Source organism: Oxyura jamaicensis, chromosome 4, assembly GCF_011077185.1.
Source record: "Oxyura jamaicensis isolate SHBP4307 breed ruddy duck chromosome 4, BPBGC_Ojam_1.0, whole genome shotgun sequence".
In the NCBI taxonomy this organism is placed as follows: domain Eukaryota; kingdom Metazoa; phylum Chordata; class Aves; order Anseriformes; family Anatidae; genus Oxyura; species Oxyura jamaicensis.
In genome coordinates, this window is record NC_048896.1 from 2608756 (window position 1) to 2627325 (window position 18570).

Consider the following 18570-nt stretch of genomic DNA (forward strand, 5'->3'; position numbering starts at 1 on the left):
GACAGAAAGTTTTTTACTTTAGACAAAAGTAACCAGCTGCATGAATGTAGGATGTGGAATGACTGGCTAAGTAACAATCTGTCAAAAAAGTCTGAGTTAAAGTAGATCAAAAACTGAAAATAATTCAGCAAATGTCAGGCTGTCACAAAAAAGGGTAACGTAACACACCATGAAATAGAACACATGCAAAGCAATTCTTCCATCCTGATTTAGGATTGGTAAGGTTTAAACAGCAAATCTCTGAACAGTTTTTACTACAGGCTTTCTTCCCTTACTAGCATTGTCTGATTTTCCTTTGTATTTTCCTTGTTATTTACTGCTTAAGATGTAAGAAAAGAAATATACATATATCAAGATGAAACAAAACTAAATCTTCTAGAAAAATAGAGAGAAGCATTTGCTTTCCTTTCCTTCCCTCCCCTGACATACTGTAGAAAGCAGGACTCTACAGGAATCAGGCTGTTAGCTACATTACCTAGGAAGTGACAGTCCTTTTTCAGAAGTCACAGATGTTGCATAGTCATTGATGGGAGATGTATAAAGTTCTTCTTTAGAATAATTAGAAATAGAAGAATTTTAGAATAAATGTATTTAGAAGAAATCATGCACTTCTGTACATAGCTACATGAAGTATTGTATGTGTTCTGTTTACAGATATGATGAATTCTTTCACAAAATGCTAAAATGAAATTATTTCTCATACAAAACCACCTCATGGTTTGGGAAGGAATACAGGCAGCAGGATCTCAGACCTTGAAATTCAGAGGCCTGAAATATTTGTTAGCTCAGGCTGGTATTCAGCAGAAAGTTTTTAAAATAAGTTATGCTTTTTATTATTGCCTAAGCCTAAGGTTCTTATAGGTGTTACTAATGATTTTTTTCACAATATTTATGTTAAAAACCATACCAAGTAGTTAATTTATGAATTATTAGTGATACAAAATCTGTGAATGCATTTTTTGGTCTAATTGTAGTATTTCTGTGCTGTATATAGTTTCCCTTGATGGTTAAGTAACAACAGCAGACTATGAAAATAGGCTGACGTTCTGTTAGTTATCTTTCAGTGAGCCATGTCAGCCATACTATTTTCTCATTTTGTCTCTAGTTGGCATTATGTGCTAATAGAAATCTATTTTCATTTTTAAACTCTGATCGTCTTCCCACTCAACACTTCTTTTATCTACAATAGCAAATAGTACTCTTTTTTTTTTTTTTTTTAAGTAAGCACACCAGCAATTTCATTCAATGAAAGTACATTTATTGTATTCTTTATTTCTAGAAATATTTAATGAGAATATTTCTTCCTGTTACAAGTACTTGACCTGGAACATTAAATTTTTATTATTTTGCTTGAACTATAGAAGCTGCTGTGTAGTGACATGAATAGTAAAACTTGTCAACAGTCACACTTTTCTAATAATTCTTACTTAACAGAAAATGCATGTTATGCCCTGAAACTTTTAAAGTAACTTCAGAATAATTCTACTCAAGTAGCTCATACCAGATTTTGAAAACCATATACATTTGGAGAGATGTTGCTTTATACAATATAAATATTTATAAATTCTATAACATTATGAGAACAGATGCTTGTAGAGCAAAAGAAGGAAAATAACAAATCTGTTTAGATGAACTTGGAAATTAGGATGCTGCCCATATACTTTCATGTCTCTGTGAGAAATGTCTTAGGCAAGGAAACTCTTGAAACACCTCACACAAAGAAAATGTGGCCAATAAAGTTGGGTTTTGTTCTGTTCTATTAAAGCTCTTCTTTTAGAGGAAATGATGAACAGCAAATCCCTTTTCTTCTTAGTACCACTCATGATTTTTCCATCATATTCATATGTGTTTCATTGTATTCTCTTGCTCTGAGGACAAACATTATTTACACATTTAAAAAGGTGTATATTTCAAATTTCAAAAGTTTATAATCCAGAAGACTTGAACACACTGTGAATGTACCAGTTCTTTTACAGCACAGCTGTAGCAATTTGCCAGTATGTGAGACATACTCACGTATGGTGAGGAATAATATTAACATTTCTGTTTCTTACTTGTGAGTAGAACTATTTTCATTGTTGAACATTCAGCCTTTCTGAAAAGCAGCTTGTCCAATAGGCAATTAGCTGTCTGTATCACTAGCATGAATGAATCTATTCTGATACAAATGCCACACTGTAGGAATTCAGAGGGTGATACGTAGTTACAAAGCCCCATTTTCCCTTACCACAGGCAATCCATGTAGAAGAGTGACGCCTGTGTATTTTCTGTGAATTCACCCATCAGGGGAATTCTGGGGATTGAGTTTATTCCTTCAAAGGAGAAAGCAGAGACTCAGTACCCCATCCTTAATCTTCATATCCCCTCAAAAGGTAAGGGATGTCCATGTTCAAGCCTATTGTTGCTGTATTAATGGGCTTTAGCAGCTTCCTGTATCTTGTCCTGCTGTTTTTTGCAGGATGCACTGGGGCCATCATATGTTTGTTGTTTTGAACAGCACTTTCAAATAGATACGCTGTTTAATTTATCCCCAATATTTGCAAAACACACTCAGGATCATAGCAATATATTTTGTTTCCAAAACAGTTTTAGTTTTTTCCATTTGGCAATTTTTTTTTTCTTTCTGATGAGGGTTGTATTTACCATTTATATTTCTGTTTTATTCTGGTATTCAAGCATTGCTTAATTATTTTTAAGTTTTTCAAGCTTGCTAGCCAAAATAAGGGGAAATGGATAGTATTCAGAATGTTAAAAGTAGCTAAAAAGATAAAGAAGAGTGGAAAGGAAAGATCGCATTTTCTGGGAATTATTCACTTGGTATAGGTAATTTCTCTCTGAAATTGAGTTTCTGCTTGTCTGTTGGTGACGGTGATAATTTATGTTTTGACCCATGGGAAACTGGGTATCCAACTGCAGGTAAGTTGGGCGTTTACTGTTGAGTCTTTTTACTATTACTGCCACTAGAAAATTGTCACGATTGTATACTAAATGCAGCAGTTAACACTGTGTATAATGCAGTAGGCCTTAGTTTCCAGACAAGCTATGAGAAAGGCAGTCATGAATGATGCTTGTCATTGGCAGTCACTTTTTATCTATTTGTACTGAAGAAAGAATCCCAAAACACTTGATCAGAGTAATAGAGGCGTAACAGCAAAGCAGGGAAGACTATAATTTGGACCCCTATACAGACTGATACTCTCAAGGAAAAATACCCTTTGCTGCTATTTAAAATCACTTGTACTCATTGAACCACATAAAAGTATTCTCAACGTTTAGAAAATAGAAAGCCTTGCTTTTCAAAAGAGATTACAACTGGTCTTCGTAGTCTTCATCCAAAAATGGCTAATCCAAAAAGAGGCCATGATTTGTAAAATGGGGCATGTTGATCTAAGTGTTGCTTGTAGCACAGAAAGCATTAATTTGTTCTTCATGTGTTTGGGTTTTGTTTGTTTTACAGCCTGTAATTCCAACCAGTCCAACAAGCAGTTCTACAACACCAACAAGTACAATGGGCATGTCCTCCAAAATGGAGAACTCAGCACTCCAAGATGTTTACATTCTTTCTCCTTTGTCAGGACTTTATGGCCCCAGGTATTTACTTCCTAATGAATGTGAGGTTTTGAAAAAAAAAAAAGAAAAAAAAAAAAAAAAAGAAAGAGAGATTTACATTTTAATTTAACTAGACCAATAAAAGTGAACAAAATAAAAACACCCAAACCTATATATTTAGTAAAATTAAGAGTTAGAATTGCATTAAGCAATGTATCATTGTTTTGAGACATTTTTACGTTTGATTTAGCTAGATACAGGTTGAGCAAACCTGGTTTGGGTCCTAAACTAGAAACCCACTTAAATAAGTCTTTAATCATTTATTTTGACTTACTCTTTTGTGACCACTTGTAGCTTATTCTCAAGCATGCGTTTTTGCAACGGAAATCCTTGCCGTCTCATGTTACACCAATTACTTCTGCTCCCTTTCAAATACTAGAAAACTCCTGAATAGCTATGTTTATCTTGCAGTTAAAATGAAATCTAACAATCATTTCATTAATTTATTTTTGTTGAAACTGAAACACTTTTATGAAAGTTCTCATATATAGTGATTCAATTACATGACTTTTTTCATTTGTAGTGCTTAGGTTAGATTGTTGGTACACTTTCATTTTTTCATAAAATGCTTAATTTCCCCATGATCTGGCTTACAATTTTTAGGGATGAAATTGGAATAATGTCTTGTGATGACATCAGCAAATTTGGAAAATCTGGAATGAAAGGCTCTGAGTCTCCAAGTTACTTTCTGGAACATGAAAGTGGTAAATACTACACCTTAATCGAAGGTGAAGGCCATCCTTTGGGCTCTGAGTATGAGAGAAGCAGAGCTACAGGAGTGCGGAGAAGAGAAAAAACACCCAGTCATGGTAGGCTTGGTTTCTTTAACAGTTTTTGATTGACTGGATTTAGAAATTGTACTATGAATGCTACAGCACCCCCAAATATCTGTCATTTTTTGTTAGATCATGACCTGTTGGCTCTGAATATCAGACAACAGTTAATGTGAAGAAATAATTAATATAAATACAATCTAATGTTCAGGATCAGGATTATAGAAGTTATAAATAAATTTATTGTGCAGTTCTTACTTAAAATTTGGAATGATATTTGAGCTCACATTACTTGGATAGATAGCATCTTGATTTACCAGCTTTTATTCTGAAGCTGTTGGAGATTATTCTGGTTGCAACAATCTAGGCTGTTACGCTTTAACGTAGGGCCCAAAAAGACGTGGTATGAAGGTATCTATAAGATATAAGGTCTACCAAATTCGGCACTGTGTTAAATAGACATACCAGTGTATTCTCCACGTATTTGAATGGTGTTATTTTTGAGGCAGTAAGTTCTTTTTGTAAAGTTTACAGAATTCTAAGAGAAAAGATTTATTATAAACTGTAATAGCGTGTGATTTTGGTGGTGCAAATGGCATTTCTGTGCCTCAGAGGAAGGCATGACGGCTCCTTTTGGTCATGTTCTCTAAGACTAGGTTCCAATCTTTTGATCAGTTTATATGTTGTCATCAATAAGTACTTCATTCACCTACTCTGAAGCTAAGGTTTTTTTCCTTTCTCTTGTTTTGTTAAAAATTATATATATATATATATATATATATATAGTCTTTGATAGCTAGAAAAGGGCAAATATTTCACAAGCTCAGAGTAGTAAAGAAAACTGTCTGTGAAGAACACAGGTAATGAAAACACGCTGCAGTTCATCGGAGATAACACCAGAGGCAGTTAATAGCGGAAGATCCAGTACCAGCTGAAATGGAACAGCTGGGGAGGGGATTTTTAAGAACTCTGGACACTGATTCTGTTGGTCTGTTTTAAAACTGGTTTAGTCTGGTGAAGGATTTGATACCATGATGTTATTAAATGTGGGTTCCCTGCTCTTTCAGTTGTTAGCACTTTGAGACTCTGTGGCTTTTTCTTCCTGTTCTCAGACTGAGGTGTTCTTTCCATCATAAATGTTAGAGAGAGTGCAACTGATGGCCACAGGTGCTGGAACAGATTTTAATAGTTAAGATGTACAAGCATGTTGTTCCACTGTCAATAAATCTCTTTGCTGAGGTTTTCTTACAACTTCCATAGGTATTTTGAATGTGTTACATACATATACCTATGGCATAATTTACTTAATCTGAGTCAAGCTCTAAACTGCATTACCTTTTGGCTAAGATCAACATGTGAGTGATATTTACATCATTTCACCTGCTGTTTGGGGAGTTGAGGGTAGATTCCAGTCAAAAATGTGGCAGCTACAAGTATACATAAAATTATGTCAAGCTGCAGTGATTATTCACTGTAGAGTTCCCTAGTAAAATTACATCCAGTTTCCTAAGTGTTGCACCATTCTTTTCATTCTAACAGTTTGAAAGTAATCCTGGCTTGGGCATGGTCACAATCATGTTTATATACACGATCATGTTTCTATATATGATTATATTTCTTCAGAATAAGGAAATTTTAACAGATTTTTGTTACAAGTAAAATATTTTTAGTAACTTGTAGAGCCATATACTTGATGCTTGTAAGAGCTGGAACCAGGTTAACACCAACGAGTAGGACTCCATCTTAAGTACAGTAACATTGTCTTTATCTCCCTGATACGCAACATCGTTTTAGAATAAAATTAGAACGAAAGAGAAATATTAACAGTGATGGAAATTGGAGCCAGATGGATTTATTTGGCTTGCTTAAAATCATGCTGCATGATGATTTCAAATTTAAGACATTGGGCTCTGTAACTAATCCCAATAATATGCCAGTGTCTTGTGTTTATAATGGAGAGTTCTGTGTGATTTTCCCTATGTGACATTGAAAATCTAGAAGGAATGTGATCGACAAATCTCAGGAATACATTTTAGTTGCTTCTAGAACAATAGTTAAACCAGATTAGTATTATTTTTTTTAACTACAGGTTACATTGATCTGATATTTAACAGATTTCCAAATCCAAATTCTGTTCTACTGCAGTGTACATTTTTACTTTTTGACTTTAAAATGTATATTTGAATCATGAAAGTGACTGTATGTCTCTGGAAAGACACAATTTCTGGTAGGTCTCAGAAACATGCATCTGATGCTGGAGACAGATAGCCATGGGCTAAGTAGGAAAAATAAGAGTTCTGAAGTCTTTCATGGCTGAACAGATGCTTTCATTATTGCTAGGACTCACACAAACTGCAGCTCAAAAATTCCTGCCAGGGATTTGCCAGAATTAAAGTGATTATTACAAAGCAATTTCTGTTGCAGCTGGTGGTAAGTGGAAGAATATTCAGGAAAATGAGACCCTCAGTATTGATAATATATGCAAAATCTATGGAGGCAAATAAGCCCATTTTTTCCAAACATTTGTCAAAATTAAGTTTTTATTTATCATGGCTGCAGTGCATTTTGTTTTTTTTTTCCAAGGCTTATCATCTCATATGAGCCTTGACTCCAGCATGCTATGGTATTTAGAGTTCTTGTGGCAATGCATATCAAATCTCCTGTTTGTGTTACAGGGAAAAACATCATAAATCAGTATTTTTTCTTTCAATTTCTGCTATTATACACAATGATTTTCCAGTTCTCTGATTAATATTCAACTTGCACTGCTAAAAACAGTTTATATATAGGCTACAGGTATTTGGGAAAGAACTTGCAATTAAAAATAATATGCAAAATCACTTTTTTCTTTGTTGAACTTGTGTGTTTCCCATCCAAAATTCCTATCTTTAATGTTGATCATGCTGCGGCATCTCAGATTTATGTGTAACAAATCTCATCAGGGTTTCAGACTTTCCTCCTCTTGAACAGAAATGCTGCTAAGCTTTTTTGTTGATCTCCATTTGTTATGTGCATTTCTAGTTTCATATTGTTTTCTTGTTGCCTTTTTTTAAAAATTTGAAATCTTTACTTGTCTCTTATTCTTTTCTATATTACTGAGTCTTACTTTTGTTTGATTTGTTGTTTTTTAATTATTTTTTCTTGTCCATATTGTTCTTCTAAAACCAGATTTTAGATTAAGAGTCGAGTAATAAATTTGTAGTTAAAGGCTGTATCAACTTTCAGGCACATAGAGAAACTACAAGTATTTCCATACACTTAGTTCTGTGCTAACTTTTGTGGCAGTAGTGAAAGTATAATATGGGAAAATCTCAGTATTCTAGGTATATGCTATCCCCTCAATTTTCAGAAAATCGTCTTATCCAAAACATGCTTGTCATATATGACTGTTTGTTCTTAAATCCTCCTGTTATTTTAGTACCTGAAAACCTTGGGTTTGGGAGACAGATGAATTAAACCCTGTATTAACACAGAAATAACCCACAGAAAATACTTAGTCACTCTAAGCAACCTGAAGAAACTGACAGTGAGAAAGAAGCAGTTGTTGACGTTTAAATTCTATAATTATCTCAGAAATAAATCAGTGGCAAGCTTTGAGGAATCAAGCAATTTTTTTATTGTTATTATTTTAAAGAAGCACTATACATTTAGTCAGCTGGCATATGGAAAAAGGAATCTTTGGCTTTATGGTTCAAAAAGACCTTAACCCGTAACTGAGAGGTTGTGTGTCTTTGTTTTGTGATACTAATGCACACAGACAAGGACAAAATGCTTATGCTTTATAGTCAGTTTTGCAGTGTTCTGAGTTTAATGGCCTGCTCTCACTGTTCTGATACAATAGTAGGGAATGAATAATGCACAAGAATATCTCACAACTGCAGTGCCATAAAATCACATTAATTACAACCCTAATGACTGAATCTTTAGTTTGTTGTTGTTAGCAAACTGTACTCCATCTTTTGTTTTTAAGGCAATCGATAACCTTCCTTGAAACTATGAGATCCTCCTTATTACTCACCATGTGCTTTTCCAGATCAGATAGGTTCTACTGGTTAGCTAATAGATACGTAATGTAGCTGTAGTCTTCCTAGTTTTACTAAAGCAGATCTGCCTTAAAAACAGATTATTTCTTTATTCCAACACATCTATTTAATAAGTGAGCAAGTTGTTGTGTGTGTGTTTTTTTTGTTTGTTTTGTTTTGTTTTTTCCAGAAAAGAGTTAAAAACTTCTCTATATTTACAAAAAAATTCACTGAAGCCAGTGGCACTTTCCTTCAGGATGGTATAATGAAGACGAGAATCTGGCATATGTGGTGTTCAATTAATTCTGCATGCTGTAGCTTTCATAATGTATAGGTGCTAATAAAGAGGATTGCTTTGAAGGGTTATGTCATGCCTCTAATTTACATGTTTTACTTGCTCTACAGTCTTCCATTTTTAATCTTCAAAAATTTTATTTGTTCGTCTTGAATTGTTTCCAGGTGATTTAAGACCTGTTTCTATGCCTACTGACTACAGTTGGATAGGGGAGTCAAAAGAACAAAACATATACAAGAGGGGAAGCCGAGGTGAGTTTTGTTTTTTTCCTCTGCTGTTCTCCAAGAGTTCTCTTTCTCTGTTACGTAAGAACCATATCATCATAGGGACCAAATCAAGGTTTCTTGACTGTCACAGGAAATATAAAAGGCTCTTTTTAGTATCTGTGTTGTTTGTATTTCTGAAAATTAGAGTTTGTATCACTAGGAGGGTTTTACTTTGATTCTAGTATGGAGATAGATAAGCACCAAAGGAGGAAGAAAAAAGAGACTAAAAGATTTAGATATATGCTAATAGCAACAGGTCTTGATTCTTGCGGTTCTATAAAACAATAAATGATGTTATAAGTACAAGGGACCAAACTTTTTTTTTTACATAGAATGATATTATTTCAGTCCTAAACATTTTGCAACTGTAAAATTAATTTCAGAAAGAGCTTGAAATATTAACATAGGATTTTCTAATTAATGATACTTGATTATCTTTGAATTTAACTGTCTTCTTCTAGAAAGGTTCAAAGAATTTCATTTTAAAAGCAGCTTTGATTTGAACACTTTTAATTATATTGTGGAATCCACCTTTGAAACTTCAAAATCCAAGATAACCATTTCGCTGAATAAAAGCATATTTTTAGTTAAAGCTTCTTTTGTAAAGTTTGCTTAGATTAAAGAAGTTCCCTTTACAAATGGCGTTACTGTGGCTGACACTGAACATAAATCATGAACAATGCATTGAAAAAGTCCATTCAAATTTTAACACCATGTTAAAGGAAACACAAAGCATTTATGCAAGTTATCTGTAGGAACAATAACCTGTAGCAGATGAAAAGCATAGGATTTCTAGAAAGATTAAGAAGATAAGAGAATTAGTTTATTAAAAAATAATAATAGTAATAAATTGAAGTAAATGTTAAACTATTAGAAGTACAGTTTCCATCTGATGTTACCAGGAGATTGAGGTTTCGTTCTGCTTTGTGGCTGAAAAACTGGGATATATTTGAGAACACTGCAGTGGAAACCTTGCAGAAGGTTTGTGGAGATCGTCCAGCACAGGAGACCCTTGTTTTTAAATACAAAACTTTCATTGGAAGTAGCACATAAAATTCTGTAAAGATGCGTTGACTCAGGAATTAGGTACATAAAGATGAGAAGTGTGTATGCTTATAAATGAATTAAAAGGATATGCAATATGCATATGATGTGTCCTGGAAAACATTCCCGATATTCATGCTGTGTGTTTTAAAGATTGTAAAGCATGTAAAAGTACTGTCGTTTTATTAACAAAGAGTTGAGGATGGCACACATAATTCTATTATAACTCAACTCCACTTGCTATATGTGTAAATATCTCTAACTGAATGGGACATTAAGCACACTGTAAATCGTTTTGTGTGTTTAAGTACTGTTGAATATTTTAATGATAATAATAATAATAAAGTTAGATGTTACTCCTGTCGGTGAGTACCAGTCCACAAGTACATTCAAAATCTGGGTGATTAAATACCACATGCAATAAAGACCAGAAGTTTTTTTTGCCTTTTTTTTTTTTTTTTTTAATAAAATAAATGTAAATGGTTCCCCTATAAACTGTTCCTTCACAGTGTTGTTTAGCAACTGTATCACTGAGATGAGAGAATGATTTAAAATTTCAGGAAGTATGCACCAGCTGGTCTGTTGGGCAGATTTAGATTTGAATTCCTAGACTCCAAGATTCTGTTAACAAATTAAAAATAATTTTGTTTTCAAGGTTCATTTGAATGTCTCATCTCTATCTGTATTGTTGGAAAAAGAAGCCAAGTATTATACGTTTGCATTTCTTATTATTGTGTTGTTTTATAGTGTTGGTGGACCACTATATATTTAATAAGAATTGTTTTTCATGGCAGCCAGTACTTTCTATATATGTAAAACTGAAAAATCAGCTACGCTATATTTCTCTTGTGTTCAAACCTGCTTCAGATAATATTCAGTTAAAGCAAGCTGTATGTTTCAAACATCAGCACATAATTATCATAAACTTACATAAGATTAAAGTAAACTTGTAATAAAATAAAATGAGGTTTTCTTTTTAGCTGGTAGTAAGCCTTAACATCTATGATTGTAGGAATGAAACACAGATTCTCTGTTTTTTCTTACTGATATTTCTTTTTTCTTTTTATTCCATTCAACCACTGACTCTGAGAATTCCCTCCTGCGGTATCTGAGTGATGACAAGATATTGGTTATCCAAGAAGAACCTCTGACACAGAAAGACAGCAAAAGGGACACAGGTCATAGGTCAAGGAAAAAGGGCAAAAATGCAAGCAGTCCAAACTACCCCATTAGTTCATCGATGTTGACATCAACTGTTAACGTTAGGCTTGAACCTGGACAGCAAGATATCTTGAATTTCTCACTCCCAGAAAACAATACAGTTCCACTTTATCATGTAAGTACGTAACGAAAAACATTACTACATTTTTATTTATTATGTTATTACATGGAAAGAACATAAAAATCATTTCCTTTTAGGATCGATACAGGTACTAAGGCATATTTTGTACTTTACATTTTAATATCGTATTTTATGGTCCAAGAAATATTCTTAATGTCCTTTTAAAGATAGCTTTCACATAAGAACAGTCTAGACAGATGAAAAAATGCAGGGCAAGCATTTGGTATCAGATGCTTTAAGTAAAGTAGTGTTGTTAATTACTCTCACCAAGTTTAGTCAAATTCAATCATACTTTTTTCAAAGGTTCATAAGGATCTCTTGCTCTGATAATAATTAATTATAGATTATTTTAAAATTTGTTATATATCTGATTTAGTCACTGTGTCTTCTAAAAAGGTACTTAAGCTTAGGGAGTTACTGTTTATTTATATTGCAGTACCATGGTCACAGTCCAGTAATGTGAATTTGTTCATTCTGATAATGCAGGAAGTATTTTGGAGTGAAAAGTGTGGAGAAAGCATAATTCAGTGGATTAGCACTAACATAGAATAAAAAATCTCTAATAATTGTAACTGCTTAGGAACAGGCAGTTTGTGTAACTACCATGAAAAATCACTAGGTTCTCATGACTGTCAGCTAGTACAGAATTTCGCTGTATTGATTTGGATGCCCTGAAATAATGAATAGCCTTCCAGAGATCGATTTTCCCTGTTCATGATTTGTATGTGTATCTTGTCCTCTGCAGAGGCCTTCTTAAGTTTTGCTCATGGTCCTACAGCTTAGGAGCAGACTGTTCCATTCTCACAATGTGGAGTAATATCTTCAGACTGTTTGCGGCTCAAATATTATCTTCATAATTCCTCCCTGCAGTCAGTATGGAAGCTTTTCAAGGTGTATTGATTTTCTAATCATGCTGAGATTCCTCTTAGAAGTAAAATGTAAATGGCTCCCTTGTAGACAGTTCCATAACAGTTCCATAGAAGATTTAAGAGGAAAAAGCAGGACTTGTAGCAAGTATCTTCATACTCTTGCAGTGTGGGGCTTCTACTGAGTGTTTCTCTCCCTGAGCAAAAGCTTCAGAGATGGTTGTATTTGCATCAAGTGTGAGAGCTGAGTAAGGTCTGCCTGAGGGGATACATTCAGAACATAGCCTGCCATTCATCTCTGTTTCCTGCAAGCTGCCAGCATTTGGTAGTCTGAAGATCAGATACTTTCCTTCTGTCTTCAGGAAAATTTAAATTTCCCTTTCCTATGCCACTAGGACTTAGTATTTTTGGAAAACAAGGAAGGTGTTTTTCTTCAGCCTTAGAGAATGTCAAGTACTTCATCAGTCAAGTTGTGTGACTGCTTAGTTGCAGGTGTTTCTTCCATCCATAAACTCTTACACAGATTACCAGGATCACAAAGTCAAAGAAAGGGATTTCAGATCCAGAGTGAAAACTATTAGCTACTTTGCTAGGGCGAGTGAAAAAATCATTATGCAAGTCTGAAGAAAAAAATAAAATCATAACTGTGTAGATAAATCAACTGGTTTTCATGAGGTTTTGGAAGAGTGGTGATTGTTGACTCGCCTGATTTCTGAAGAATGGGAAATGGGTCATAAAGGGTAAAGTGCTAGTTGTGCCTTTTAAATAATGATACTTGTTGGTTAAGTTCCCAGATGCAGGGCTGTTGAAAGCAGCGTTCTACAGACTGACATACGGTGGTGTTAATGCTTCTATCGGCAGAAGCGTTCCAAACAGCATTTGAGACAGAACTTTGTAGTCCTTCAAGAGAGAGTCAAAGGAATCAAAATACCTCAAGCACACAGTCAACTGCCTTATAAATATACAAGAGGAACTGAGTTGACAAATATACAGGAGTTGCTGACACAGGTTTTCTGGGTTCTTGCCAGCATAGGATCATTTGTATTAACGACATCTTTCTACTTTGAATACTGAAAGAATTTTGAAAAGCAAAGCAAAAAAATGTGAAAAATAGGTAGTCAGAATGAAACTTTTAAATATCAAAGAGCATTTAATGTCATTTTGACATCAAAAAGAAAAAGAAAAGTGATTTATATTTCTAGATAGAAATTTTGGTTTTAAGTAGATCATTTCATTTCCTTAAGATATATATTATATATATTTGTAAGCAAACAAATATAGCATGATGAATGGAGAAAGTGAGACATAGTGTCATTTAGCCATTGCTTTCTTCTTTAAGCAATGTATTTCTTACATAAATACATATTTAAAAGAAAAAAAAAAAAAGTTTAGATTTACCAGACACAGATATAAACAGTTCTACAAAATTGGTAATTGCATAGCTTCAGTACTAGATTAATGCTTTGGAAGGAATGTGGATTTGGAACCTAGAATTAAACAATTAGACTGATTTCATAAGTTGAAGTGAGGATGCAGAGTTACTACATAAAATGGATATTTAGGTAGTGCAATATTGGCAGTTTGCCCGGCATATAAAATGATCCACAAAGCCATCATGCAGTAAAATATTTCATATAAGAAACACTGCCCATTCAGTATATATTTATGATTAATTTAGTTGATAGGCAATTTTGTGGTGCTTGTCACTGAATCTGACACAGAGTGAATTGCAATTAAAAATTCTGTTATACTTAATAGATTGTTTCTTAGAATATAGCTGTGCATGTATACTGATCCTTCTCTTCTGTAGCGACATTTTTAGCTTAAGTACTGAGACATATCTAAATATCACAAAAATATATACATTATAGTGTTGCTGAAAAGTATTGTTCAGGATTTTTAAAATCTCTAGCAAATTGTAGATTTTCTGCTGCTCAGTTTCATTTTGCACCATGTGAACCAGCTTTTGTCTATATTGGAGTTCTTATTCCAGATTCAATTTGAAAATCCACAAAATGTTCAACTTCATGGTTAAACGTCTCAAATTCAGCTTCCGAAGCTCAAATTCAGTTAAGTGATTACTACATAAAATTCTCAAATAAGGTAATGGTGGCTCATCTGGTGTTACTTGCTGATTGATCTTCTGGATTATTATCTACAAAGTAACTGTGTTGGCTTTCTTTTTGTTGTTGTTCGGTTGTTTTTTTTGTTTGTTTTTGTAGCATCATATGTTAAATTGGATTACAAAATTGTTAGATTATCTAAATGTTTGTGAATTACAATTCAGCATGTAAGAGAGACTTAATATTTAATACATATTAAGATGTATTTGTGTCGTATAACCAATTAATGGCTGCTGCAGGGCAGTCAGTGAGAATGTTACAGCAGTAGACCTGTTTGTTTTATTTTAAAGATAATTTGAAGCATTATATTAGTTTAGAGCTAGTCATTGTTTCACAGCGATTGCTTAACTTGCTATTTATTTTCTTGCTGCTGATCACACAAGTTGGTAGTACATGCCTGTCAGCACTGAATGATGTAAACGCTATCTAACAGTTCTTGGAGCTGCAGAAGACAGCTCAACAAATGACACAGAGTTTAGTGATACATGCTGAGAACAAAAATGTATGCAGGAACAATGTTTTTGCCTTTTCCTATAATGTATGCATGCTGGGATGTGCCAGATGTTCCAGATGCTTTTTTTAGATGATGATCAATCTGAGTACTACTATGATAAGTATAATAATTGAGGGAATCTGGGAGAATCATATGTATTCAGCTCCATATAACTGAAGGAGGTGTTTTTTATTGCCAGTTTTGTAGGAAAAGTGCTTATGTTTTATTTCTTGCTTTCTGTTAGTGCAGGAAGAAAAAAAAAAAAAAAAAAAAAAAAAAACGCTTAACTGTCAAGCAGAGTTTCTTCAGAGTTTTGTTTCCTTCCTGAATTACTGGATAACTTCTATCTTTTCTTTTTATATATTTTATTCCCATCTGTAACATGGAAAACATTCTTTCCCTACCTCCTAGGTATGTTGAGCAATCACTGTGAGAATGATTATGAGAAACCTAGTAGCTCAGAGGAGCTAAAATGAGTTTTGCTAGGTTCTGTAGCTTTGAACTGATTCTGTCTAGTTATATTGATTGCAAGATAAGATTATTTTGCATTTGTACTGTACCTTAACTGCGTACATCAAAACTTGAGCTGACAAGTATCTGGCCGTGACCTTACAGCAAGAATGTCCAAAAATATATTTCTTTGCAGTTCTCTTCAGACATAATTCTGTAAATGACACTCTACATTAATCTATAAAAACAGCTCAAAAGAGAATATCCAGAAAAATAAGGGAAATACATTCTGTCAGGTAGGCTGAAAAGTTTTGCCTTTAAGTTCCACTGCACTAAAGAAGTGAAATTGTCAACCGTCATGGAATCTGAATTTTTGGTACCCTTTATATCTGTGCTGCAGTGTGAAAACAGGGTATAGAATTCTCTAAGACCAAGTTTAGCTGATGTATCTGCGCAATGTAAATCAGCATTTGTTTCAGAGATACTTTTTTCTGTTCCAGAAGCAGCTTTAAAAATGGTTGAGCTTGCCCCTGAAATAGTATACTACATCTGGATCCAAGCTCAGTATCTCCATCTGTCTCCATAGAGCAATGTGCAGTTGTGAAGCTCAGGTGAGGTACAGGCTCCTCCACCGTTTGGTGTAGACCTGCCTTGGGATCCAGCCATGCAGTATTTCACAAGAGACGTCCTGAAATTTTGCTTTGAACACAACTGCAGTGCTTATAACGGATACACTTGCAGTGGCCTGTGATACCTGCTTCACCAGTGCTACCATAATACAGGCTGTGTGTTACTGCTTGCTTCCAAATGGTTATGCTTCCTTTTTCATTTTGAACTCTTTAAACTAATAGTTGCTTCACAGCAAAGCAAATACAACGATATGTACAAACATACACCATGCTTTCATAAATAATTTTACTGTATTGGCACATACTTAAATTGTTATTCAATTGTTGTTTCTTCAAATGAGCTAGTAGTAAGTATCAATAAAAGGTCGCAAATGAAGCATTCATTAACTTTATGCTCATATGTAAACTGCAATTTGTAAAGCATTCTGGAGCCCTCTAACTCCAAAAAATCACAATAGAGCTAAGATTTACTGCATTATATGATTCTAGAAAATGAACTTAAAGCGTATTTTTATTATTTTTTTATAGCCTGAAGAAATATTTCTGATTTTGTTGATACACTCTAAAGATAAATTAAGAGCCATTTGGATCGATCTGATTCAGCACTTGTTCATTAATATTAGCAACAACTGATATTACTGCTTCCAGAATTGCAATATTTATCATCCAGAAGAATGCACCAAATACAAATACACAACTCATCTTCCTTGTAGTACAGATATCATCTCCTGCAGTTACTGACCACAGGATCAGTGTGCAGAAAGCCAGCTGTAGTACTCTGAAGACAGTCCTCGTGGTCTTCCTCACTACACAGACTTGGATCTTGGCCCCCCTCCTTTCCCTCTTTACCTTCTCAGCAGGCTTCCTAGGGAGAGAATGAGAAGGGGGTTGGGAGGTCGAGAGAAAGAACTGTTGGCATTAAAGCAAAGGAGGTCAGTTCTCTATAGGGCAGGGTCCTGGGCAGTCTCTACCTTGAGGAATGGGAAAGATGAGAAAAAGGAAGAGAAAGGAGTTGTCTCTTTTCTTGACTTGTAAAACTTCTTGAAGCTGCGCTACAGCCTTCCCACCTGAGCCACTCTCCTTTTTCCACTCCCCTTACCTTTGCCATAGAATCCTGTGCAGCAAAATCACTGCTGAATTGTGGGCTTTATGTATTTTTTTTTAGTTTCTCTCTCTTTTTTTTTTTTTTTTTTACTACATGTGAAATTGTTAGCTACAGGGCAGCCTCCTTTTAGATGTTCTTTCAGAACACTTTTTAAATCTCATGTATGATCTGGAATCTGGAATATTTTCTCTTCCTCTCTTCCCCCCTCCCCCTAATGGTTAAAAAAATGCTCTGCTATTACCTATTATTCACTGACTTAATATTGATAATGTAAAAAATAATTAAAAATTCTGAGTGGATATTTTCCTTCTATCCTTAGCTAATTTTGTCACCTGTCACAGTTTTTTCAGCTTAAAAATTGAGTATGATTTGGAATTGTACACGCATGTAGCTTGCATAAGATTATTTCCTGTGTCTATTATCTCTCCCCTCAACGAGAGTGGAAGAAAAACCTCAAAGGCAGCTTTCATTTTTAGCAGAGCATAATAATTTTGCAAGCGTTACATCTTGAATGGCTTAGGCTTCAGCTCACTGAGCTAGAGAGATAAATAAAGCCCCTGGCAGCAAGGCTACTGTTTCACTTCTGATCAAGCATAGTGTAAAGAAATGCTTAGGATAATGAATATGTGAGTTAAGGAAGCAGCTGAAGAAATAATTTTTGTCGAGCATTAAATATCTAAGAACAGGAAAACAGTATTTGTAATAAATTAAAAGAAAATCTGTTTTGCATTTTGCATTTGAATAAATGACGTATCCAGATGGAATATATTTCATTTGATCATTGCAATTAGTGACTCTCCTTATCAAACTATTCTAGTCTCATTACCAACTGTTCTAGTTTCCCACTTTTAACAAGTAAAGAATGACTTTTAAACATCTTTACACTCTCAGCAATTCAGAGGGTTTTTGTTTTCTGTGATTTTATATGATTTACTTAGTTATCAGTTATTTATAGAACCTTCAGGTAAATAAGAGTTTCTCCAGATGGGAGAGGATCATCAGATCTGCTTGGTAGCATGTATGAGCTTTATTCTCCTTCTGAATTCCATGAGTAGAAATTGAAATAGATCCAGTGAAATTGCTGGAGCTACATAAATGTACAGCTTACTTGAAAGAAGGCTGATAGGTGCCAGTGACCTGAATTTCACTGAATTTGTGCTTTATGGTCTGTGACAGCATAGCAAGACTTGTGCTTCATGAGCCTCCCACGTGTCTACTCGTCATGAATGTGGCATTTAGTAAGATGAAGTGAAGTTTCAGTTTGAGAACTAGGGTAAGGCAATTTGTTCTCTACATATCAGGAGCATAACAATATAAGAAGCAACTGCTCATGAAAATGACCTGCAGGGTTGCTGAAAGAAGTCTGCTAAATCCTTTAGTTAATTAGATTACATTATTCCGTATTTTGGAAAATTAGTGGTCATTAATGTACTATTAAAATAGTGGTGTTGGTGGTAAAATAGTGGTAGACAAGACTGTTAGAAAAATATGTTTTATGAGCAGAAGCATATTTCACTTATTTCTTTTTCAGTCTAATATATGTGTGTTTACAA

The 18570-nt window shown here is 34.3% G+C and overlaps 1 protein-coding gene across 5 annotated transcripts in view; it reads left to right on the forward strand.

Moving 5' to 3' along the window:
* Positions 1 to 18570, forward strand: part of LOC118166082 (connector enhancer of kinase suppressor of ras 2-like) — a 182454-nt gene that overhangs the window by 119497 nt on the left and 44387 nt on the right. For all 5 annotated transcript variants that reach the window (XM_035324688.1, XM_035324690.1, XM_035324686.1 and 2 more), the window contains exons 10-13: positions 3458 to 3591; positions 4213 to 4418; positions 8864 to 8950; positions 11092 to 11345. In XM_035324688.1, the coding sequence (XP_035180579.1) occupies positions 3458 to 3591; positions 4213 to 4418; positions 8864 to 8950; positions 11092 to 11345 (681 nt within the window). The remainder of the gene's footprint in view (positions 1 to 3457; positions 3592 to 4212; positions 4419 to 8863; positions 8951 to 11091; positions 11346 to 18570) is intronic.